Here is a 27,114-nt window from a genome sequence, read left to right on the forward strand (position 1 = left end):
TGCAATAAAAACCAATGGTTGCTCCAGTTTTTCTTTACCAAATGGAAGAGAGATGGGGGGAAAGCAGATAAAATACGACCCTTAGGGGTGATGATGCCTCTGTGGCTTTAACATCTATTGTTTCCCTTCCCAGTGTCTATGAGGCCAGTTTCCCAGGATGCCCTGCTGGTCCAACATCTGCTTTTCTGTTCCATACGTCGTCCTGGAATGTTTCCCAGGTTTAGCATCATTTACTGTATGCTCTCCCTTTTTTGGTGGCTGGGTCTTTTCAGCTGCTTTTTTGTACGCTGTTATTTTCTAGGATAAACAAAATCGCAGCCAATCATTCGATTGACCGAAGTCCAATTTAGTGGCGTGTAACTTTTCCCTGTCGAATTCCAAATCCTGCTGTGCTTTTTGACTCTGACCTGTGTGTACGCAGGGGTTGGTGGATTGATATGTTTGCGTGTGTGTAATGCCCTATGTTTTTAAGGGAAGTCTTTAGGCTTGGGGATGACCCTTAATCACAGTCAGCTGGGACATAATTACAAGTCTGGCATTCCTGACACTAACCCGCAGAGTAGGCCACAACTCTTATTATTGTTGCATGCGAGCCCAACCTACAGGCAAAGTGTATGGATGCCCAGTTCGGGGTGGGCATCACAGTGCATCATTTATCCATCCGCAATAGTATTCATCATTCTTTATGAAAAGGATTTGTTTCACATAACAGAGCTGCCATTCTCTCAGGGGTATCTGTGGAGTATAACACAGCATGGCAGAAAGTAAACACCAATCTTCTACTTGTCTCCAGAAAACTCCACAGGGAGGTGGAGTTGCAAAGGAGCCCCTTACTCTGCCTTGGCATTTTTGCAGCATAAGCCTCTTTCAACCTGACTTCAATCATGGCTAAGTTAAGCAGGTCATGAGAGTGAACAGGATAACCACAGGGCTAACTTTATGGGAGACGTCAAAGCTCTATCCTCCTCCTCTTTAGCCTCTGAGAGTTCTCCTCTAAAGTACATTTTAAGAATAACATCTTCACTGTGGAAAAGGAGCAGATGGGTAGCCTTGCTCGGTCAGGACTGATGCCAATCCATACTCCCCAGGCTACTGAGAGTTTTAGGGAATCCTTGCAGACTGGAGGGGTCAATAGGGGGGAATTTTAGATTCCCCCCCCCCACACACTTTAAGTCTCTGTATGCATGGTCGAAGCGTGTAAATGACTATATCCAGTTGGTGATCATCTCCTTGAATTATCGTTCTAAAAATGAATGTTTCAAACATTTTTCTTTTATTTTTGAAAGATCCTCCCCTGATACGCTGAGTTTGATTTGAATTTACTACCAATGAGATTATGGATTTGGCCCATGAGTAGGATCAGTCAAAACTATTGCACAATACATTTTTTTCTGAGAGGTTTGATGACATCGCCTCGATCAGGCAATGGAAAAAAACATGGCCAGCTCCATTATTGAACATCCAGTAGTATACCACATGCATACATGCAGCAGGCATACATGCAGTGTGCAATGTGTTTACATGCTGAAGTAATTTATAGTCTATATAAAATGAGAATATATATATATATATATATATATATATATATATATATAAAGAGTATAACAAATCCGGTTCAACACGGGGGGGAAAAAATAAAAAACAATTAAAGACAACAAAAGGGTCGAAATAGATGAAGAAAATCCTGGGAATCGTGTTAACAAATCAGATCAAGCCCTCGTACATTGATTGCTCTGGTCTCGTCCTGTCCTCGTTTTCAACAGCTGCTGCCACACACACACACACACACACGCACCCTGGCTGACGCGCAGAGCAGCCCAGCCTCTCTCTCTGTTGCGCACGGAGAGCAGGTCGGAGCGGAGCGGAGCGGAGCGCACTGCGTTTTTCGGGGACTTCTCGTCGTACTAAACGCGCCGGGATCTTGTGGATAACCGTCGAACGGTACCTGTAACGCACGACCAGGCACCCCGCCACGGCCCTTGGATATGTACTCCGTCGCGTTTTCTGCCTGAGATCGACAAATACTTTGGGGGAATCTATTGTGGACGATCTGTCATCGGCGCTCTCGCCGTCCAGACTTGGAATCCAATGAGCGGCGCTCCGGCTCGACAAAGATCCGCCGTGTTCTCTCGAGGAGCAAGAATAATTGCCTGCAGAACTTTAGCGAAGTAAAAGAAACTGAATTTTGATCCCGTTTCCTGAAGGACTCGCCGCTTTTTCCTTTCGAGAGACGGAGGAAGAATCCCTTCAGTGAAGATTTATTGTTCCGGCAGGTTATTCTGTGTTGAGAGTTTTCTCATCGTCTACCCGTTGAACAATATATATATATATTTTTATTTTTTTTTTCCCCCCCAAATTGGATTTAACCGCAATAAGGCTCGCTTAAACATCCTCATGAACGCGTGTTCTTATTTGCTCCAGTCTGGGTGATTTGGATATCCTCCGCCACCGACCTCGGCGCATTTGGACTCGGTAAGATTTCATGAAATTCCACCGATGCTTTTGTTGCTGTCGTTTAGCTTTTTCAGGGGAAAGATTCACCAACGACGATTTGGAAGAAATAAAAAGAAAATAATAATAATAATAATAATAATAATAATAATATGCACAGCATCCGTCGAAATGAACCGCTGTTATGTTTGAATGAGCTGTTCATTGTTAGGATTTTTCCCCCCCTCCTGCAGCCCGTCTCCGCCGGTGGCAGGCGCGTTTTCCCCTCCACCGAGGCGTGTTGTGGGGCGAAGATGTAGTGGAGCTTTGGATAACATCCGAACTTACTTTACCCGTTTTTTATTTTATTTTTGTTATTTCAAAATAGCCTTTTTTTCTTTTCTTTTCTTTTTTTTTCGGTCACGTTTGCAGGGGTCGCTGTAATTCTGTGTGGACTTCTTCCACACTGAAGCAGATTAAGTTAAAGAATAGATATAGATATTTTCTGAAAATATGACCAACCTTTTGTTCTGTACTGTGGGGGTTTAATGATGTTACATGAGAAGAAATGGCTGGTGCATTTTTATTTACAATTGTTTTATTTACCACAGCATCACTGGCTGTGTACGGTCCTTTTTTTTTTTTTTTTTTTAGACTCAAATCCTTTGCTGTTGTGTAGGTCGGCGTCTTGTTATTGCGGGCTGTTATCACGCACTCTTAGATCCACCACGCAGGACATTAACACAATACGAGTCTGTCCCGTGTCTGACTTATACAACCACGGGAGGAGCTGTTTAATTAGGTTTTCGCCCCCCCCCCTCATCGCGCCCAAGAATCTCAGCCATCAAGGTCAGGCTGGATCACATGTCGCCTCTTAATATTAGTTCACAACACTCCGGCCCCTCTATGACACGAGTCTGTCCTGCTCCCGCAGAAATCAAAGTGTGTTATTGTTTATGAGTCCGTGCCTTTAAGAAGAATTCACTATAACATTCCCATAATAATCCTGTGGGGGCTTAGACCCGCTTCCCAATTGTGAGCTTCTAGTGATTTGCCCTACTTTAGGCTCTCCCAGGGTATTACTATAATATTTCCACAGGGACCCGCTAGTGTGCTGTTCGATAGTGACACTGTCCTCCGTCGATCCGGGCTGTATTTTAGTCTCTTTCAGTATCACTTGAATATTCCCACAGTGGTAAATAGCATGCCTGTGACTACTATAAATATATGACACTGTGGCATTTCCTGTCTCTTCTGATATCACTCCTCTGTGGCATTTGCATTGAGTTGTGTGAAAACTCATCTGTTTTACACTTTTTAAAGCGCCCTTGCCGGTTGAAGGTGCTGGTTCTGTTTGAAAATCCGTCCGCATTGGAATAGCAAACTGTTATTACACCGTATGTTTTGGTATATATGATAGAATATTGCGTATTTGTCATAGTCTCTTGCTCCATTGACAAAATTGTGTTTTTTTGGGGGGGGGTAACGACTTATAACGTCAATCATTTGTTGAATATGTTATATTTAGGTTATGAATTGTTAGGTTGAAATGTGAATCGCCACTGAGACAGACGGAGGTCGCTTTTCTCCAACAGTGGCTTATATTTGTGTTGGAAATGTGACAGAATCATTTTTTGAATTATTCCTAGTTTCTATTTGCTAAATGTCCCCAACCTTTTCCCCTGATAAGACACACGGAGACATGTGCCTTTGTACCCATTGTTGTGCCTGCCAATCACTGTCTTCTGCTGTGATGCAGGTGTTGGAGATGTAATTTTGCTCTCATCAGGGCTGGTGCGAAAACCACCAGTGCAACTGATGCGGCCAATGATGAAGTCTCAATAAAATATTCCCAGTCCATTATCTCTACTTATTGCCAGTTAGTTCTGCATGTCTTTGGGCTGTAGAGTATATGACATTGTAATACCAATCACTTTCCAACCTGATACTTCCGCCACCTACATATTAAAATATGTATCTTTCTCCGCTCCCCCAGCACCTATCTGTAATCTACTGCAGATGGGGCTCTGGAATTAGCTTGCAAAAACCTCTCTTATTCCTATCTTCAAAGGCCCATTTATCTCTAGCGGAAAGCTGATAAGAGACAGGCCTGCTTGGCAAATGTGATAAGAGGGTGAAAAATCCTCCAGCTATTTGTAATGTAGGAGTTCAGGCAGATCACAGCTGGGGAAGACATGACAAACCCAGCATCATGAGACTAATGCCTTGTGCCCCCTGAAGCCTGGATACGAGATAGAAGAAGAAATGGAGATTTATTCTGGATCTGTGCATGAACTCAGAAGTGAAAAATGAGCTAAAGAGACGTTCAAGAAAATAGCCCAAGCGTTTGGACGCAAAACACCATGTTCTCAGTCGTGACGACAGCGCCTAAAACCTCAGAGCGCTATCAGTCTGTATTTTAAAAGTAATGCTTCAGCCTGCTGAACTGTTTCGAACGGAGCGTTGTCTTGCTTTGAATATGCAGCAATTGTTGAAATAACAGGAGAGAAGAAAAGTCTGTTAAATGTGTTGTTGATGTATTTAGGGTTAAAGCTGTGCTTAGGGAGGAACGTGTTCTGAAAGTATTGTAAATCCCAACTGGAACCTGTCTAAAATGTGGAGCTAATCCAAATTGGCTTATACTCTGAGACTTAAGCTGCCCTCTGTGAGAAACTCCAAGAAATATGGAAGTGAGTTGTGCTGTGCAAAACAACGTACCTCTCACTCTGCAGGCTAGTTAAGGCCAGCAGTAGTAGAACAGGACTCAGACAGTGTTTTCCCATCTTGGCCTGGTGTTCCCTCCTGATTTACTGGACAGAGGGCAGGTTCATAGCTGGTCCTTGACTCTAGCGGCTCCAATGCATTAAAACTGATGAATGTTTCCCCGGTGCTGAATGTGATTTCTGTAGATCCACTGACGCAGCGTAACCCATGGTGCATGTTACATCTAGCATTAATCTGTTGGTGCAAATTCAGCGTTCACATTAAAACTAAAAGGATACTTGAACCGTATTTGTTATAATATATGTGGCCTTTCACAAAATTCACTGTCAGACAAGCAAGTAGTTCTTATGGGCCACAGGAGAGGTGGATTGTTCTGAGGACATGTCATTACTGTGTAACAGATGACACATAGCATGTGATGTTATTCATACTTCAAGGACACTCCCTGAGCTCCACCACTTGTGGGTCCACAGTGGGAGATGGAGAATTTATGCTTGTCCCTGTGGCACTTGGATCTACATCTTAATCCTGACAAGGGACTTGCCATAAAACACTCGCTCTACACCAAAAGCAGAGGGAGTCTTAACAGGGGAGGAAGCTGCTGTGGAGCGAGGCATTTGGCAGGCATGTCTTTTAATGCACACTGCAGAGATGTCTCTGTTTTTAACATTTAAGTTATAAATAACGCAAAGGGCCGCACAAGGCCGGTGGCTGTAAAGGGACAGGGAGGTGTTGTCAAAACAAAATAAAAAAAATTCTCTCCCCTTTTTATTGCATGGCAGTTCCTTGAGAGCCGGCTGTGTTATTAACTGCGCCGTACAGCGGGGGATTTATGTGCAGGTCCAAATGGAAGTGACCAGTGACCTTTCCCGTGGCGTTAGCCAGCTCTCAAACTGCCAGACAATGGACTGCTTCGACAATGAGCCGCGGCTCTTTGTCCCTCATCTCTTCCTATGTGATGTTATTTCCTAAATGTGGGCATCTGCTCACTGAGAGACCTGGGGCATGTGTCTCTGCTCGTGCTTTTTCTCCTCTCTTTTTTAATTTTTTTTTCTCTCTCTCTCAGCTCGAAATGTCAACTGTGCGCTGCACAAAGCAGCCATCCAAGGTCTTTTGAATACCCCCAGGTACTACTGAAGTCACAGGTCAGCCAGTCACTCAGTCAGTGGGTAATGTGTGTTTCATGCTCTTGGCTGAATGTGGTGAGCTCTTTGCAGCGGCTGCTGAGCAACACAGTGCCTGAGAGGCTGGGTGGAAGTGGAGCGGGTCACAACACTAGGCCACGGCGCTGTTACAGGCATTCTCCTGTGATGTTGTTATTGTTGTTTCCTCTGTCCCCGCTGACAAAGAAGTCCCCCTTCACTTCAAACAGCTGCTAAATCCCATACATATTTCAAAAGAGCTCTCCCTTTAATCCCCCCAGTCCTTCTGCAATTAGCCATTGACAGCAGTGCCTAGTGCAGTTCATGATCTAATAAAAGAAGGGGAGACAAACTAGAGGTCCTTTGATTCTCAGCTACTGAGCATCTCCCGCTATCAGCCTGCTCATTGGGACCCATCTCAAGGAGAGGAGGAGACACTCGAGTGAATTCCCCCTCTTTTGAAGCTGCCGACCTAGGTCAACCTGTAATTCTGGCAGCTGGCCAGTTCCTCGCCTTCCCTCTGTCTCCCCTCTACATTTCCAAACAGTGCTTCCCCGAGAGCAGGTCGTGTCTTTTGTTACCTTTATGAGGCGTAATTAAATGTGCACGGCGTGGCACAGTGTTTGAGCAGGAACCCCAGGCGTGCCATTAGCCAGATGTGGCTGCTCAATCCTTAATGATAGAGGAACAGAGGCGGAGGAGACGAGCCCAGGAGTCCTTCATCACGCCATCCCGAGGTGTCGTGTGGGCCTAATTGCCCCATCGTTTTGTGCACCATACGAGCCCCCATGACACCTAGCTTCATGCATTCATTATGTAGTCTCCCAGTGCTACTTCAGGCTGTGGCGTTCATGTATAACCGGAGGTGGGTGGTACACTGCAGCTAGGCTTTTAGCCAGCAAGTATGATTCATGAGGGGAGTTCTTAGCACCTTTGTTTTGAACATCGCACGCAAGAAGTGGGGTGATGTACTTTTGTACAGTGCATTAACAGTTTACAGTGTCTGACTGGAGAGGGTTTCATCATTATGTACTGTCACCATGTGAGACCGTGAGAGGGATGAAAGGCAAATCTTTATATGCAGCTGCTGTTAAACATCACCAAAGTTGCATGTCAGTATTTGCATTGAGTTTTGGTTAGATCAAGTGTTTTGCACATTCAGTAGAGGCTGTTGAGTTCTGTCAGTCCGTGTTCTAATAGTTGAGAATTGATGTACAAGTCCTTGGAAGAGGGGCCAACCAGGAGAAAGAAGAAGCCACTTTTCTAGAAAACAGCCTGCCTGTCTGTCTCTGCCTGGGGGCTTTGGAAGTGCTAAGGGATCAGACTGACAAACGCTGAATGATCGGCTCACATTCACACGGCGTTTCCTTCCAGCCTTGACTGGGATCTTACTATTGAGAGTTCTCATATTTCCTCCTAAGCCCTTTCACTCGCAGTGTATTAAAGTCCCCCCCCCCCCCCCCCCATCCCACTCCACTCCTCTCCCCATCTTTTAATCCAGCCCGCGTGTTTTTCCCCCTTAGTAAGCAGATTTGAGTCGGGAGCTTTAATTAGATGCGTCTTCTCCAGGATTCGGATGTGTCGGGTGGTCCGTGCACAGCCTGGGGAGCGTTGGGTGGAAATGGGCCTACATGCCAAACATACGGCACCCTCGCTGGAAAGCAGGCCCCTTCGTTAGTGAGGAACTGACGAGCTGCCGCTCACATTTGGGTAATTAACACCGCCACAGATTGTGGAACAGCTGTGCAATTTAGCACTGTGGCAACACCAGCGAGTCAAGAGAGACTCTGCAAACAGAGGACGGCTATGAAGTAGATTCATAGAGCACCTCACTCAGGCCTCATCCAAGCTCTCTCCAGTGGCCAAACATAATGCATATCCTCAGCTACTTGGCAGAATGGCATGTCAAATTATTAAAATCACATTGTTTAAGATAATTTTAGATGATGAATACAACAGAAAACTATCATTACAGTTTGGATGCTTACAGGCCGTGTGTGCCATAGAAGACACTTTTTTTTTTTTTTTTTGGGTCAGTCTGCCGTCAGTATGTTTCAACACCTTTCTTAAAGTCATGGCCGCGCAGATCCAGCATGGCTGCATCTAAGTTCTGTTTCCACGGACAATTTACTGCAAGGTTTTGGGGCTAGTCGTCAGCCTTGTCTACAGTTGCGGAGAATAGATGGACCATGTGTAAAAAGCCTCTGCACTTTCTCTCCATGTAATTAAAGTTGCTTTTCATCTTTCTTTTCTTGGCTGCCCCCACAGAACCAAATTATATGTGAGAAGTAATTAAAGCATCCTGGTCTCCTTTTTGTTTCTTTTTGATTATAGTTAATGCGTACCATTCCGTCCTCGACTTTTATTCGCCTTGTTTTTTTATCCCCGCTGATCCGCAACATCTGGTTTTGGGTTTAACCATCGAGGAGTGGTGAGAGTGTGGGGGGAAAAATGCTGGTACACATGCAGTTTAAGCAGAGTATTTCTCTTTTGGCTTCTACCTGATTATTACTGAAAAAAACACAAACATCCTGGGATATTTGGCTTTCTGTCAGGTTGTGAACGTTTTACAATGACGAAGATAGTCATTTGCAGAGTAATGACGGCAACTTGCCCGTGTATGATTAAGTTCACATTTGTGTTACGTTGGATAAAGTCAGATTTCCCAACAGTAGGGGGGGGGGGGTTTTATGGCAAGAGCAAAGTAGCAATATGGAGCTGTGTAGCTAAGTGTGAGTCTTGTAGGGTTGAGCCCTGTTGCCTCTCCTCTCTCTGGCCTTTCAAGTGTCAGTGACAGTGACATGCCCAGGGCTGTCAGCAGGCTGTGTCCTGGCTCCGTGCTCCGTCAGAGAGTGAATGGAGAGAGCCCAGGGAACTTGTTAAATTTCTGCTAAGCTAGGCTATGCTGACTTTGACAAGAGACATTTCCTTCCAATCTCCTCAGGTCCTCTGCCGCCATCATCAACCACAACTCGGTGAGTGAACAGGGCAACGGAGACGATGCGACGATAATAATGTGAAAAATGTCTATCTGCAGTAATGCCAGGTGAAGGCAAACGGACAGGCAGGCAGCCAGCCTGCGCAATGTATTCTGGGAGGCTGGGCCGAGCCCCAGCGGGGCTGTCATTTATTTATCTATCTGTAGTGTCTTGAGAGGTGAGGAGAGGAGCGATGGCAGAGGCTTCGCTCTACCAGAGGGGGCTGGCCGGCTCTTGAGGGATAGGAAATATAATTGGGCTGCTCTCACTCTTGGCTATGGCACCAATCAGACATTTCTCCCTCCCTCCCTCCCTCTCTCACCCACCCCTGTTGCTTGCAGACATAGCTGAGGAGATGAGGCAGTGCTGGCCTTTCAGGCCCTGAGCAGGGACGACCCCAAACAAGACTTGTCACTTGTGCTTACAGTGGCATTTATTTGATCGGAGGAGGTTTTTCTTCCTTCCCTCCCCCCAGCCCTTTCCTGTGCATTCTGACACTGCCTCTCTCTTTGGCCTGAGCTGTAATGCTGGAAACCTGAATGTAGCTTGGCTGGGGCTACCCGTGACTACTGCTGTGCGAGGCAAATGACTTTGCTGTGAGGGACAGGCCACCTGTTAGTGACAGGGTGGGGGCTGAGCTGACAGAACAAGTGTAACTGTCAGAAGAAGCAGGTTGAAGTCGCTCCCAGCAGGAGGGGGAGGGAGAGGGGAGAAGTGTTTCCACTGGCCCATCAACACCACATAGGCCCACACATGCCCCCTGCATTCTCCTACTGTGACCCAGAACTGTGGAAGCATTGTTACGCTAGCACAAACTAATAAAGTCGAATTTGCCTGGACAGCCAGTGGGAGAACTGAAAGATTCCCAGCTTGCCTAGTTTTTGTGAACGCGCAAGTGTGCATCTGTGTGCGCGTGTGCACGTGTTTCTGTGATGTGGAGCAGGGGGTGTCACGGTGGTCGATAGTGTAGGTAGAGCGCTGAAGCCTGTTAGCACATCTGTTTCAGCTCCTCTAATTGCGTATGGAGGTATTGATCTACGGTGGGTGCAAGGGCACTGTACCAGAAGTTCTTGCCTCCCCACACTGGCATCCCGCCAGGGTCCTGTCAACCTTGGATGTGGGTGATGGACTGGGTGGGGATCTTAGCGTTCAGAGAGCCGTTACAGGAGTGCAGCAAAGCATACTAGGTCTCCAATTACACGTTGGTGGGTGGCACGGGGTCGGATGCCACACAGGTTCACAAGGCCAGCTGGACAGCCCCTGGTGCGATGCACCCGAGCACGTTTAAAAAACATTAACAGCAGAAACAGTAAAAGGGGGCTGGTAAAATATGCTAGTCTCCACCAGCCGATGGTCCTCCAGCAGTGGCTGTGGATCCTTCACTGACTGCACAGTGTGTTACGGAGTAATAAGAACAGCATGAATAAGGCATGACTTGAGCTAACACCCCTCACCCTTCATCATCTTACCGTGCCCAGCCTCACAGCTTTTAACACTTGACACTCAACTAAGTCCTTAATTGTACTGAAGGAAAACATGTAAGGGAAAGCTGCTCTGAGGGTTTCTCCTGTGGAGCCCACATGATGGTTCACCTGGGTTCTCCTGGCTATAATGTTCACCTTTTTCATTTGGGACTCTGTTTACATTGGCCTCTACTATCCAACCACACACATCTTTACCACTGACAGACATGAAATGCAAACACCCTTTTTTCCTTCTCTGCTGGATGAATAGCATACAGTATAAAGGCCCTGGAGCCTGGACCAACTAATCCAAGGATTCTCTCAAATGTTAGAAAAGGCTGCTTGAGCAAACAAGCTGCTGCCTTGACTTCATTTGTTTGCATATCTCTTATTCAAATACAGACAGGAGCCACCTGAGTGAGGCTGAGTGTTTCTGGACGTGCAGATGTTGAAATGAAGGTAAAGGGAGCAGAGGTTGCCGTAGAATAACTATAGAAAAACCAAGCCCAAATGTTTGAAATGACACAGCTAATCAAACCACTTATCAGCATGGCGCAGTGAGTGAGTGGCTGGAGCGGGCCCCCTTTTCAAAATGCAGACAACTCAACCTTTAAGAGGCAGCAAGAGTGTAATTGTCAGGTTTGTTTTATTGACAGGAAACTGGTTTGTTGAGGCGATCCAGTGCTACGGTAATGAGCTGTTTAACCTTGCTCCACTGCAAAAAAAAAATCAATCCAATGCATTATGTACACACACTCCAATAACGTCACCAGAGCCAACGTACTGGAAGTGAAAAACAGTGGCCTCTGCATGTGACTTGGCGTCCTTTTTCTCTCATTTAGTCTGCTCATACGCAGAGACTCCCAAGGAAAACAAAGCTTTTAACCAGCGCTAAGATATTCACTGTTGCCATCATGTACAAGCCCAGAAAGGGGTATTAGTGCTCCAGGGAATATTCTTTGCCTGTTGTTTTTTCTTTCCACTTGAATAATTTAAGCAGCTGCATGTAAGACAAAGTTGCATTCACTTGCTTCATTATATTTTAATCCAGAGCAAATGATGCTCCGCATACACTTGGCATGGCCAACAACATTTAATAGACCTCTCCGCAGTGATTGCTCGTAAATCTAGCAATGCAAACACATCAGATATACCCTCCTCACCCTGCCCTCCTCTGCTGTCCAGGGATTTGTCTTCAGATGGATGCCAGATCAAATTCCTCCACAGGTGTTATGTTATTATCAGAGATAACAGCCGGCGGGTTTACACAGAGTTCACCAGGAGCCATAAAAGAAGCTAAACTCACAGAACAGACCATTACAGCACATCAGGATGTTATTATTGTGCAGTTACTGGAAATGTAGGTTCAATAATGATCTGATGAACTAGCCTTAAGTTTAATAAAACTGACTTCTCGTAAAGTATCAATAGGCTGTCATCAGTCCGTACATGACACTATTGGCCACAGTTAACATAAGTCTATGCAATTCATAATTATTTCCCGTACAGCTGCAGTAGTGACTGATGGCTGTAATTGAAAGCCACTAGTAACATGGCCATTGTCAAGGTCAGGTCACAGTGTGGTGTGCTAGAATGATGTTACACAGTAAGTGTGAAGTCTAAAGCCATAAGCTCTCTCACAAGGTCTCTGCAGTTGTCGCGTTGGCGTTAAACTAGCTTGTGCTGGACTCCCAGGAGGCACACGGTTAGCTCATCACCCCCCTCCCATACAGAGCAAAGCTCTTGGCAGGTCCCGCTGATATGTCATCAGGGTTATATATACTCCCACCCACCCCGCATTAAGTCACACATCTGGACTGTCAGTGACAGAAGAGCTCAGGCCATTTCACGTAGCGCAGAGTCAAAACCCTGTCGTGTATTCGGAGAAATTAAAGTGTCAATGAAGAGACAACATCAAAGTCTAAAGAATGCCTTGCGGTGGCGAAGTAGTGGGCGGACTGTGGCCTGCTGGGGTCCGCGTTCTATATTAAATTCCTCCTGTAACCTCAGAACCCAACATGCTCAATCTGCTAACGGAACAGACCTCAGCAGCTGCTTGTATACAGCAAATAAAAAAACTAAAAAAAACTCCTCTTTTCTTCCAATAGCAATCTCACCTCTCTGTGTTTGGTAATGAAATGAAAGTCTGTCCATTGTAAACAGTACCTTATGCTGGAAACAGTGGCCACCACGGCCAGTCTCCCCCTTTTATAAGGGCAGCTGAGCGGTGAAGGCATTTCTAAAGGTGACTGCCTGGGCGTTGGGTGTCCTGTCCAACCCTGCAGTGAGGCCTCAGGGAGAAGCTTGGGTTACAGCCGGTAGAAACCTGAGGCCCGATGTCTGCATCAAAAGTAAATTCCACTTAACATGCCACATCCTTTTCCAACATGACCTGGGGGGCTTTGGAGGTCTGAGACTGCTTTATATAGTGCATACCATGTTTGTTTGTGCTAGCAGGGTGGATAGTGTGCCTTGAAGTGGCAAGGGGATGATGGTGTGAGACCGATGGGACATTTGGCAACGGATGCCAATCTTCCCTGCCCCATTTCCAGTTTTCCACTTCCCCACCTGCCACCCGATGTCCTCCCCAACTCCCCCTTAAATTCCAATGCAAGGCAAGTGGCTGTATCGATCCTGAGAGCCTGATCGACTTTCATGGTTGCATCAGACGCGGAGATAGACGTGCCGAGGTGAATCCCTGAATTCCCTTCGCCTCATTTCAGCTGCTGCTGTAGTTTAGAAGAGATGCGGTTACTAAACCAGCATCAACAACTTCACACTCCCCATCCGCACTGACAAACTGTGCACTCAGCAGAGAGCCAAGCTGAAAGGTCAGGGATCACGGGCATCTAGTGCGTGCATGGTGTAGGGTTAAGGAGGCGGAGAGATACAGAATAACTGGTGTGGAGGCTGGTGTGTGGAGCCCCTATAGTTTCCCTAACCCCCCCCCCTCCTCTTGTCAGCCTTTAACTCCCGCTGGTATTAGAACAATATTTATTTGTGTTAGAGGGGAGGTGATTCACATTACTCAAAATCACTGGCATAGTACGGGTGAGATCTGTCTCTTGCTGTGCATTTTTTCCTCTCATTAAAGGTGTCCGTGCCCAGAGGAGCAAACCAATGCCTACCACACATTTCCATGTAGTGCCAGCTCTGCCTTTTCTTCTCTTTGTGCGCTGTCTTTCGCTGCAGAAAGAAATTCGCTGTGTGTGGGTTGAGGCAAGGGAAAGGGTCACAGCTCTTTTTATCGCTGCATTATTTAAGATCCTGTCGAGTTTGTTTTTTTTTTCTTCCCCCCCAGCCCCCACCCCTCTTAGCAAATTCATCCAAGTCAAAAAGCGCAGTACAATCTGAAGAGAGAGGAAGAAAGGAAGAATGTAAGTTGTGTAGCCTGAGGTGGGCTATGACTCACCTAGACATTGTTCAGATGGAGTGAAAAGAAAACAAGTTCAATAGGAGTTTCTATTGAGCTGTGCTTAAAGCCACCTTTCTCTTAACAAGCTGCAGTGAGAGGTGGTTTGCCTACCAAGCTTGCCTGCAGCTCTCTGCAGGGCGATTATGTCACGGCGGGCCAGTCAGAATGATGTGTATCTCTCTGTTAGAAGGCAGCTCTACTGCAGCAAAGGCTCTGACTAGGAATATTATTATTATCTCCTCCAGGATCCTCTCCACAGCAACAACGGTGCCGCATTGTGAGAGCTCTGGAGAAAGCTGTTTTTGAAATAATCCGCCTGTCTGTTATCCTGCCTCTCAGACAATAACATCCATTTTTTTTTTACTTTCCACCACCCACACTGACAATGGGGTAAAGGCTTTATGACAAAGGGATGATGCGGATGTGGGGACAGTGCGTTTCCGTGACCCGTCCTATCATACCTCCTCGCAGCGGTCCCCGAGGGAGGCAGGCTTTGGTTGTGGCTGTTGACCAGCCAATCAAGGAGAAGTGAGCCGTGTCTTAAAGGGCTATCTGCCATCTCAGCTGCCGAGAAGCCTGGAGAGCCACGAGAAGCCACCGGTGCTCTGATCTATATCAGGGCCAGAGAGAAATGACAAACAGCCCCCTGATTCCACCGGGAGATTACTTGCGGTTCTTATCGGTGCTGGCGCACATTTTGACATTAAAAAGGAAAGGAGGCCACGCCCTTTCCATAGTCAGCTGTGCTGTGCCGAACAGAGCTACTGCAATCTCCTGCTTTTGTTTTTTCCGTCTCCCATTGCCTTTATCTCTCGGCCTTTCTCTCTCTTTCCCCATTTCCATGGACTCAAGCAGGACTTAATCAAAGTACAATGGCTGTGCCACACTGACCCTTATCTCACCCTTAAAGAGATACTACTAACTCCCTCTCCTGGTGCCCCCACCCCCCATTCCCCTAAGCCTGACAAGGGAGGAGAGCCACACATGCTTTTAAACCACTGAGCTCAGATCTGGTATTGCATTAATTGAGTTAAATGGATTGCGATGGTCGAGATGATTTGTCTGTCGGCTTTTATTGCTGCAATTTAGGCTGTGCCTCATTGCATTATGCCACTTAATGAGAGCCCTTCGCAGCCGTTTTGTCTCTGCTGGTATTAACATGCACAGGTTCACTTCACAGGAGAAAGTGGGAATGTGCTAGCCCTAATTTCCTGCAAAATTTAGTTGATAATCAACTGAAAGCACTTCCTCTGACTGTGTCATCTACGCTTTATAAATTGGATTTCTTCACCTTTTTTTTTTTTCCGTACCTGTTTCTCGTGTCCTTTTTGTTACTCTGTAATCTGTGGGGTTGAAATTGTGATTTGTGACCCCCCCCCCCCCCTCCTACCAGCCCACCTCTATCCTTCATTCCGGGCCCTTGCAGGGAGTTTGAGCAGGTCTGGATCCTCTCCGGTGAAATATGCCTTGTCCTTTTTCCTTCATTTCTCCTTATCTGGTTAGTGCTGGCTGTGGGCCTGCTGAGGCGTTGATTTGTGACCCTCTCTGTCTGTGGCGGCGAGAGGCTTTAATGCAATGCATGCCTCTGCCCTTCTCCCTACTGATGAAACAGGCCCCTGCATTCCCCTGATAGACTGCTAATTTGTATACTAAACTGACAGGCAGCCGTGATAAGGGCTAGCAACTGCTGCGCAGCCAAAGGGAGGGAGGGAAGGGAAGGGAAGGGAAGGGAGGAGTGGTGGTGTGGGGTGCGGTAAGCGAGACGAAGGGTAATATTTTACACAAAGCTCAAGCCCCCCTGCTCCTCTCTCGGCATTCATTTCCCTGCGTCTGTTGCTAGGGGGAGAGGGAGCAGGAGTTGTCAGCCCTGGCGTACACACACACACACACACACACACACACACACGCACATACACATGCATGCGTTGGTGGCTATGAAAATGGCACTCGGGGCTAAGTATAAAGAGGTTTGTGTGTGTTTTGTGTGTGTGTGCAAGGGGAGACCACTCCATTCTACACAGTCACTATGGAATTCATTATCATCTTAATGATGCTCCAGTTGAGGCGAGTATCTGTTGGTTGACAGTTGCGTGGGAGGTTTCTTCTCTCTCTCTCCTCCGTTCATGCTGTACATCCCATCACACTCGCTGGGGGTTTGCAAGTCTTGCTGGCCCACACCTGTTCTGACAAGCAGGCGGTGGCGGCGACGGTGGGGGCGGGAATTGGAGGTAAGGTAGATGGTGCCTGTTCCCTGCCCTGGGAATGTGTAGCACTGCTGCGGCTTATAATAAACGACCGCTCGGGAGGTCATTAAGTTTCTGGAACGGTGCGAGGACAAATGCAGGGGAGATAATTAATTTGGTGTCTCCCGTTGCAGCCTGGGAGCTGTAGGCCCGCTGTGCATGGCTAATGCGGCATTTATTGTTAAAGTAGCTTTAGCCGACGTCTGGGTTGAAAGGGTGACAGTAGTCGAGGGCCCTGAGTGGGTGCTGATGGAAGTGTTTATCAAAGCACTGAGCTACTCCCACGTGAACAGAGAAAATGGGTTTGACTGACAGGTGTTTTCACTATATTAGTACTGATAAGCTTCTTCTACGTCAGTGTTCAAGACCATTGTGTGACCTGTGTTTTTATACACGGCAAACAAACATATTGAATCAATTCCAATCAGGACATCACATTAGAACCATTCAAGGGTTTCCTTAAGACAACCATTGTAGCACTGGTCAGTTCAACAATAATTACGCACTAAAGCGAACGGCGTCCTCCTCGCCACATTGGAGCTGGATGAGAGTAGCTCTGTGTCCATGGACAGACCGGTTCGGCCAGGGTAGTTGAGAGCCTGATCATCCATGCCAGGATATGTGCCCTCTTGCCAGTTTCCTGTCTTTTCTTTCTTACACTCTCGTTTTTTTTTTACTCTTATACAGGACCGTCAAGTGTCTTCGCCTACGCCAAGACATTTGGACCCCCCCCATCAAGCATGCACAACAATGTGTTGTGTTTATCTCCTATGCTCTATTAGCCATGATTACACAGTAGGACAACATGCTTGTAGCTTTAGCTAAACTGCTGGCTGTTAAGTTGCTTGTCATCTGCCTGTATGTGCCGTTTTTGATTGAACCGATCGTCTTTTGTACTGCCCATTAAAGTGGTTTTGATATTGAGCTGCCAATCCTTTTACAAGAGTTTCCTTGCCAAGTGAGGGAAATGTCATTTTGAAAACGTGTTGGCTCGTATTTGGTTTGTGGTATATGAGTGCTGAGATTTTGCCGCCTTATCACTTGTCCTACAACAGTCTGTCAAGAACATAGCATGTGCAAAATGACTCAGAACTAAATTGTAATTATAGTCTTTGCAGGCATGAGCCCACAACAAAGCCCACTGACAGGTTTCTTTGTTTTCACCGTACAGCTGTTGTGATAGCGCTGCCAGCCTGTGTAAAAATTATATCTCTACCAGGGAGGGAAGGGCTTTAGCTGCTTTGCTGGGATGGGGGGGGGGGTGACTGTATTGGGAATTTTGTTTTATTTATTTACCCTTACCTCTGGCCGCAAGATTTCTTCCTGTTTGGAGATAATTTGCTCAGCTCCATGGAATGCGGGGCATGCAGTAGGAGCTCTCAGATCAAAGGTAGATGGACGGCCTGGGGATCGTTTGATATAAAGCAGGGGGGTTTGGTGGGTGGGGGGTTGTTGGGAGAGAAATTGGTCTCTCAGCAGTCTTTACTAAATGAGGTTAATTGAATCTGGGTAATTGCTGACCTTCCTGTCTCGGTGAAATCACAGCCTTAACTGATCAATGCCTTTCATAAATTTATGCCTGAAGGTCATTCAGTTGATTATACCGCCCTCCCTTGCTGCCTGCATCGCCTCGCTCAGTTGGCCCATTGTGCTTAAATCAAGCGGGGGGGGGGAAGCGGTTTTACACTTTCAAAAAAAAAAAAGTGCAATTAAGCTTGTCTCAGATTTTCTAAATTAATTAGCTTGCTGTGTTGTTAAGTAAAAGCAATGAGGACATGGAAAATTTACAGAGACTTTTCCCCCCTTGCTTCTTTGCCGTGACAGCAAATGCATTTCGCCTCGCAGTAAATGTCTCACTTATTGCCAGAGAGGGTTTCTGCCTCTCTGCTCTCCCTCTGCGGCTCTGCTATTATCTGGAGATTTATGCAGCCAATAAGTCATTGGTGTTCAGGGAAGTTGGGGACTTTTTAAAACAAACAGCAGTGTAATTTGTAATTTGGCATTCCCTAAATCTGGGAATTATGGTTCTGCATGTGGCTCTTTAGGGAGTTAGCACTCTGATGGTGGGTTTACTGGCCCAGCTCCCTCCCTGGCCTCCTCCTTTTTCTTTCTCCCCCTCATTCCTTTTACGCCTGCCGAGGAAACGGAAGGATTTCACAGCTGCTGAGAGCTGGGCCCCGGCTGGGCCCTATGACCTCCTTCTTGCTTTTTTCCCCCTCCCTTAGTCTCACTCCCTTTTTTCTCCCTCTCTCCAGCAGTCTCTTTCCTCAGGGAGCTCTTGTGTGGCTCAGAGGAAGCTGAATCATAAAGCATGGCTAATGAATAGAATAGGGAAGGAAAGCTGAGGCCTGCTGACGGCCCTCCAGAGAGGAGGCCAGGCCCCTGAAGCCCCAGGCTCAGATAGCAGACGGCCCCCTCAAAGGTCAGGCTTCCTGCGGCCCGCTCCAAGGGCTTTTGGCTCTCAGGCAATATGGCTTGCATTTACCCCATTATTTTTTTTAAATGGTTAAATTTCCCTGTTTCCTTTGGAAAACCTGGCCTTTGCTCCTCTTTTTTTTTTTTTTTCTTTGTCTGTCTCTTTTTCTCTATATATATTTTCCCTCTGTCTCGTCTTTCCCTGTCTGTTTTTAATGGCAGCCAGGGTTGCCTCAACAAAGAGAGTGTGAAGAATTTGTTATACATGACCTCTGCACACCACAACCGCAGGCAGCTCAGACTGCCAGCAGCATAGCCCCGTGAAAAAATGTCAACTTGACCAGCGAAGCCCAGAAAGTTCTACAAAAACAACAGCTAGCCAAATCAGGGCTCTGCTTTGACATGCCTTTTTAAGAAGTGCTTTTGTAAGCCGGCCTTGTAATTGTAGATTGTACAGCTGACTCATGCAGACTTGGCAGGTGCAAAACACAGCATTAAAACCTAAATATTGGTTGTTGATGTTACTTGGAATACGCTTGGAATATAAAACAGCTCACTGCACACTCAAAATGGCCAGAATAGGAATAAGGAGAACTAGGTCGTCTTGGCACATGGTAAACACAGCATTTTCTGTTCTCTTTCTCAGGAACGTTATGTCTGCCTCGCTCTCTGGATAACCACTCTGGTCATAACAATTGTTTTAACTGTTATAGTGAGTTATGGCATGACCTACCCTGTCTTTTTTGCTTTTGTGACCCCGTGCCACACTGAGCAAGTCCCTGAGCCAGCTCCCGTGTCCATTTGACAAGCTTCATTTCATTCTGAGCCCATATTTTTCTTCCAGGGCCTCCGGGGCCGCGATTCAAGGCTGAGGTTGTGCTGCTGCAGTGCTGAGGCTTGGTACTGGAGCGTTTAATGTCGTCCAAAGCTAACAAAGAGCCTGTGTTGCAGCCTGGCGCCCTGGTTCTGGGAGACTGAAAGAGGGCAATGCACAACACTCTGTCTTTTCCTTTATAGTCTTGTGCAGCGTCTACTGTAAGAGGAAACAGGAAACATCTCCTTTCAGCTGAGTGTTCACCCTCCAAGACAAAACTAAAGAGGTGTAATTGACCTCTTCTTACATTTGCAGCAGGTTATTGAACTACCTTAAACACACACACACACACACACACACAGGTTGACCAGCCTTTCTATGAATAGTTTATAGTAGTTCATTTAACTCCTTGCTAACATGGTTGCAGCATATCATCAGAAGCTGACTTGTTATTTCTCACCATTGTTGATTTACCTTGCAGCGTAGTTGCTGTAGAATTTGACTTGACCTATCGCTCCATTATTATCAGCAGATCATTTGGGGTTTGTTTTCATGTTTTTAGTAGACACGAGTGTTTACGTCTGCTTTGTTGTCTGTGGTTATGGTTTCTACCTGTGTCTTGTATGGCTGCCGTACGAATAAAGCAGATTGTGTGAGAGAATCCGTGCTTTCCCTCGCCACTATTGTGGTTAGCGCTGAGACGAGACATCAAGCACAGACAGGCAAACACTGTGGAGAACAGTAACACAGTGGCAGCGAAGGAGAAATTGGGAGGTCTTGGAAAGAAGAGGACGTCCTCAAAACACTTGTGAAGAACTAACACGGATGCCAAGGACAGCCATCTGTGTTTACAAAATCATTTGCTTTCTCTTTTTGTCTCTGTCTCTCTTGCACTCACTCTGATTCACTGTTCATTCTTTACATATGCTCCCTTTGTGCCGCATAAAATACAAGCATGGCAGTTAAGGACACTTGGGCCCTTTGGTACGAACATATGTTCAGCTCTTGCAGCTTTTTACCAGTGTGCAGAACTCAGACGAGAGGATCTAAAGCAAAGGGAAATCGTGACTTTAAACAAAACCCCTATATGGGCTGATATTACAGGCTGAGGAGGACTTCCATTGTTAATATTATCTTCCAAGCATGCAGACGTTTCGCTTTGGTATTTTGCACAATACCAGGTTTTGTGTGGATTTACTGCTTTTCAGTCGTAGTGTTTAAAATGCTCCCATCTGGCCTGTGAACATGTGTTTTTGTGAAAATGTATGATGTGTTTTGATTTGGGTGGTGCTTGCCAGAATCTACATATCCATCTAAAGCGGAGAGGAAAATACCTTGCAGTGTTTAGTCTAGGAGTCTCCACTATCACCTCCATAGTGACATGCCTTTCTCCCTCAAGTGACTCAGCCTCCATTTGACTAGTCCACCAGGTTTCCACTGCTTAGCGTCAGACTCCTCAGCCAAATCAGTAACAACAGTTTTTGACCCAATAAGCGCTCATGCTGTTGACGGACCATCTGTTTACTTCCAGTATGGGCTGATATCGCCTTTGATATTGAATTAGTGAAATAAGGATATTGCTTTTAGAGCAGAACCACATTCTGTGCACGAGATATGGTATTCCATTCAAAGTACTGCAGAACAAAATGTGATTTCTGAGCGGCGGCGTGTATGCAGGAGCCTTTGTGCTCTAATGCTGCATAGCCACCTTACTGACTTCCTCCGTCTTTGACAGCATTTCTTTTGAGGGTTTTCAAGTGGCACAACAGTGCCACCTAATGTTACCTCAACGGGAGAAAGCCAGACAGGGACCATCAGGTACAGAGGGAGCTCTTCACGTTGGCTGTCTTTTGATTGACTGTATGAGGCTGTGTGAGGCAGCTGGACTTGTGGCCACATTTGTGTCTGAATAAGCCTTTTACCGCGCAGACAAAATGTGTGCCTGTGCTTGCATTAGTTTTGATTATATTAGTCCCGATTTTTTTTAAACAGCGTTGACCAAAGTTTGCCACTGATTCAGCTCATCGGACAAATCCACTAAAGGTCTGCCTTCTTGTTTTTCCAGGTGTCTGATGTAGGATCGGAGAAGCTCTTTTCCCCTACCACACCCAAAGGTAAGACCCCGCTCTGTTTTCTGTCCTCCTCTGCCTCATTCATACTCTTGACAACAACTGGGTTTCGTGATTTAGTCCAAATCTCCTCCACTCTAATCCTGCCGCTTCCATTCAGATTTAAATGTCAGCAGACATTAACAAGGTCTGGTGACTACATATGCATACATTTTTGCCTGGGTGCGGAGTGGCGTTTCTTGGACGACCCCGCCAAAGGCTTAGTCCTCCTACATATTGGTTCATTAGAGGGGATTTAGAGCCTCTCTGCCACATGCTCCCACAAATGGGAACTTCCCTCAGGCAATACAAGCTCTCTGACAGCAGGCCTGGACTATAATGGATGCCAAAGGAAAGAGAGAGAGAAAGAGCTTTGTCAGCCCCCCAGACAACACAAACTGTGTGTGTGTGTGTGTGTGTGTGTGTGTGTGTGTGTGCGCGTTCACATATGCACATACCGTATGTGGATTATAAGGCCTTTGCTTTTGTATGTTCATGCACGATTTCACGTGATTGTGTGCTTTCGTGTGTCCGAGTCCAACCACATACGTGTGTTGGTGTATACCATATGGGCATAGAATATGGGCTGCACCTGTACATTCACCAAATGCAGTGATGCCTGCCACGTCAGAGCAGAGAGAAAAGTGTCAAGTTGTTGATGCGGGGAGGCGGGGAAGGGGAGGCGCGATCAGCCTACTAGTGACAGATAGCAGCATGCAGACCACGTCCCCCGAGGGCAGGAACCAGGAAGCAGGGCCATTAACACAAGCAGAGGGAGAAGGAGGTGGAAGTGCAGAATAGTGTAAACTATGGCCATATGAGGAGGGTTTGCAGGACAGGCTGGATGAGTGGATCAGCTTGCCTCAACTGGACTGTAAAAAATGTCATCATAATAGACACCATGTTAGTGTAAACTGGGATGTCACATAGATTGTAAAAATATAGCACTTAGGGTCAAACTAACTATACATAGATTATATATTAGCACGGCAGGGGTAGAGATCATTGTCCTTTTCATTTGTTCCACTTTTACCCGCAAAGGAATGGCGCAGAGATTTATAGCATTGGGTGTAAATCTACCTCCCGCCTTTTGATCATCACAAATTAGAGGCGTTTGTTAACTTCTGTTTTATTCACCTCCGCATCAGAACGCCCACTGCGAACGCTAGATTCCCTCTCCACAACATATGAATGTGTTGCTTGGTTTAGCACAGTAGCTTTGACTGCTGAGTGGAAAAGCATGGCTGACGAGGAGGAGAGAAACCAGGCCTGCCGGCTGTGTGATGTAGATGACCTGTGACCAGCGTCTGCCTCGTGAAACCAGCGTTCACAGTGACAATGACTTCCAGACTTGCATGGTTTAGAAAACAACTAGACCGCGTCCGAGTCCATCTATTCTCAACCAGGCCGCTGGACCACTGCTGTTGTCAGCTGTCAGGGTGTTGACTTATTTTCCCAGCATGCCTGTACAGAGCATGGCTGCACATAAACACACTCTGCTGTGGGGAACTGCTAGTGTAGGCACATGCACAGACATAGCTGTTGTCTTTTACACACATCCACAAACTCAAACACCCCTTCCATGTCAGCTGGCAAACAAAGGCCTCTGTGGATCTTGCTAATGTGGGCACACAGGGCTGAGGATTAAGACCGTGGAATTACATCCAGATAATCCAATCAGGGTCTCTTCTGATTGTCACACAGATCAACCAGATCCTGTTTGGAAGAAACAGTAATGTAGAAGAAGGCCACCAGATTAGAATTAGGGGTTAGAAAGGGTGAGGCAGCAAAGAAATCTGCAGTTTGATGAAGTGATTTGGTGACAATGAGGGAGAAGTTATCACGCTACGATTGCAGAGCTGCCACCAGCCAGCTCTCTTTTCCCATTCTAATGTTGTTGTTTGTGCTGTAATGGATTCTAGGACAGTGTTTGTTTTTGGCCTAGACTGGTTTTTCTGTGTGTGTATAATGTGTGTGTGTGTGTGTAATACAGTGCAGCCCACAGGCTGTTTTCCTCTGGTTTAGAATGCGGCGTATGTGTCCCATTACCGGTCTCGCACACAGTCCTGTGGGACCAATGAAAAGCCTGCTTTCCTCTGATCACCAGGCCTGTCGAGCTGTTGGCTGGGAGACACCCAGACAGATGCACGCACACACACACACACACACACACACACACACACATTATGGCATACATAAATATATAACGCTGCAACGATGTTTGGCTTGTACATTTCTCTAGGTAATGAGTGTTCTTCCTTGCTTTTCGACATTTTGCTCCTCTCTGAACTTTATTTTGGTGAGCAGTTACGGGTACAAACAGTTGAGGTTGAGTCCAAATTGCACACAGGCCCACAGTCTGTCATGTTAATGAAACGGTTCAGGATTAATAGAGGAGAGGAAAGAGCAACATTGTAATCAGCAAAGGCAGATCGTGTAATTATGCACACATGAACATGGTTTCGGGCACAACCCAGACACCCTTACCTTCTTTCTCTCATATTTACTTTTTGTCATCTCTACATGCAAGATAACAGTACTGATAATAGCTCAAGCCAATAGTGTCTGTAATACCACAGCACACACTGCGCAGTTCTCTTTGGATGTTGTTACCCAAGAGCTAGCACAAGTTCTGCTGAACGTCTGTCTGTGTTGGTGGTTATGAGGTAGGAAGGTGCAGCAAAGGGCAAGCATTATCTAACAGTTATTGGTTTTTGTTTATTTCCTGTCTTAAACCTCCTGCAAATTATTGATTTCCTGGAGGATGGCGTGTTTAAGTAAAAGCGCTATGAAGACTTGTGCTCCACTCAGGGCTACTCTTATTGAATTGCAGGTCAGAGTTGACTGTTGTCACTTGCTTGAAGGCGAATGAGAAGCTAAATGTAGCTGCTGAGCAAGTACGGGGCACCTCCACAGAGCACAGATAAACACTTCACTGGTAGGCCTTCTCATAACGTTTCACAATGCTGCGCCTATGGAAGTGGTGGGGAGTTATCACCTAGCTGTCACTGGCTAGAAATATCTGAAAAGAACACTTAGGAATCTGCAGTGACTGTGTTAAATTTGTGTAAACGTCTTTTACTGCCCCCATGTGCTCTCTGAGGTCCTGTTGTCCTAGCAAGGTGCTACCTGGCGTAAGGGTAAACCCGTGTGGTGTGCGGTCCACCGGACAAACCTGGGGCATCTTGGGATAGCAGGAGAAAGATTGGTAGAAAACCCATTTCTGAAGTGGATTTGTGCCCTTGTAATCCTGATTAATTTTGACCCGTTGTGCTCATTTTAAACAGAGCATTACAGTAAGCGTGAACACAGCAAGCTCCGGGGCGAAACCAGGAGCTTAGCGGCTTTTGGAGGCTTAGCTGCAGATGGCATTTTAAGCCGGACTTAATAAATTGTTTCCATTAAACTTACCGGCCCACACATACTGGATTAGACCAGTGGAACAAAGGAAGGAGAGAGCGTGCAGACGAAGAAGAGGGGGGGGGGGGGGGGGGGAGCATACACACACAACTCCCATCATGCACATCTGACTCTGTTAACATCTCTCTGAGGCCACATGAAAGGTGAAGACAGGGTTACTGTGGTGTTCAGGGAGATGGAAGCTTTTTGGACGTGAATGCAAAATCCACTCACTTTAGATCTCTTGCTCGTCAGGGATGTCGGACCAATTTGCTTAATTGACACAGAAGTAAACAAACAAAAAAGATGCATAAACCATTTAGCTTGGCAGTGGATTTAGGGCTTATCCTCTAACTGTTTATATATAAACACATTACCAATGCTGTAGCTTAAGGATTTAGGATCTGCCCATACCCTTGTTTTTTTTATATAGAGCCCTTTTACTCATATATCAATCTGCTATTGTGGGAAATCAATTCCTTATGGTAGAACCCCACCTCTTCCCTCTTCTACCCTTAGCCCGCCTCCGCCGTACCTCCTTCCCCCATCGGCTCATGGCTTGCTCCCTAAGCTCTCATTATGTGCTACACAATCCAGGGTCCCCGTGTCGAATCGCTAATCAACCACCCTGTCTGCAGGCCCGCTCTCTCAATAGGTGCTGAGTGGCCTTTGTTCCGCCACTGCTGTTTGCTGCATGTCAATAAAAGAGCTATGGCCTCCTCCTCCTCCTCCTCCTCCTCCTCCTCCTCTTCCGTTACATGGGCCAGCCATAGCTACAGGCCCGCTCCTGCAGTGCAGGCTTCATGAAAATGAAACACAGTCTCACCTTCTGGATTCTGAATGCTTAGAGAAGGGAGGAAGGATGGTGATTGGAGAGGGAGCGGCAAGGTCAGGGGCGGGGGGGATTGAGGGCAGCTCAGGCATAGCAAAGTAGATGAGAGAGCATGTTTGTATTCGGCTGGGCAGCTCTCCTCTGGCCAGGTCAGTGTAATGTATCACTAACCTCGGCGGCCGGCCCGACTGTTTGCAGCCTCTCACCCATTAAATAATGAATGGAGGTTGACCCTCTGACCAACAAATCAGCTTTCCGCCGCCGTTGAATCAGGATAAAGTGGAGGTAGATGGAGAGTGTGACTGGCTGGCTGGCTGGCTGGCTAGATGACTGGAGGGCTGACATGTTGTTGGAAAAACACAAGGGCTGCAGAGGCTTCACGCAGCCAGATTAGCAAGCGCAGGAATTGGAAGCAGCCATCACTGCTGTGGAATCTAAGCCTGGTGAAGCTCACCTCCAGTGCCCACTGTGATTTGTTTGACAGAGTCCAGGCAGCTTGCAGGACATGCTTTCCTTATCAAGAGGACCAATGTTCCTGTATTGACATAGCACTTATGGTCGAGCCCTGGTGTTTTGGGGTTTGGGCGCTCGTATGTGACAGTCGCACTATGTGCAAAAGGGAGCTGGAGGTTGGTAGTTTTGGATGCATAAAAGAAACCCACCCCTCTTGCTTCTAACACCACCTCACTTGTTACAGAGCTTGAACAGCAGCTTGTGTGTTCCCCTGATTTAATTTAAATATTAAAAAGGTACACACTCCTCGCAGAACACAGAAGGCAGACTGGTTAGCTAACACTCTCGGTTCAGGGAGAGAAAATACTTTGGTGAGAGAAATTGGAGAAAACCAAGGAATAGGGCTTGTTTCTTTATTAATCTTTGGGTTATTACTGTTCACAGACATAGGACAGCTTATGAGCTGGATGATTTGTTTTAGGAGAAAGGGGCTGATATTAATGCTCCCTTTATTGATAGTGCTAATGCTGTTTGTGCAGCCATCCCTGTCGGAGAGATGAAAATAAATAGGGGGAGCTCGGCGGAGATAAGACACGTGTTTAATTATTAATTGAGCCATTACTGACAGAGATTGCCTTTTTTGATTTAAAGCAGGAAGGTCTGCTTCAGGGACAGAAAAAGCAATTACAGAATTCCCA

At 46.5% G+C, this 27,114-nt stretch overlaps 1 protein-coding gene across 1 annotated transcript in view; it reads left to right on the forward strand.

The window, feature by feature from the left end:
* The window catches only part of fbrsl1 (fibrosin-like 1), a 257,744-nt gene that overhangs the window by 201,734 nt on the left and 28,896 nt on the right, over positions 1-27,114 (forward strand). The window contains exon 7 of the mRNA XM_070903764.1: positions 21,690-21,738. Coding sequence (XP_070759865.1) covers positions 21,690-21,738 — 49 coding nt within the window. The remainder of the gene's footprint in view (positions 1-21,689; positions 21,739-27,114) is intronic.

This window comes from Enoplosus armatus, chromosome 4 (genome assembly GCF_043641665.1).
Source record: "Enoplosus armatus isolate fEnoArm2 chromosome 4, fEnoArm2.hap1, whole genome shotgun sequence".
In the NCBI taxonomy this organism is placed as follows: domain Eukaryota; kingdom Metazoa; phylum Chordata; class Actinopteri; order Centrarchiformes; family Enoplosidae; genus Enoplosus; species Enoplosus armatus.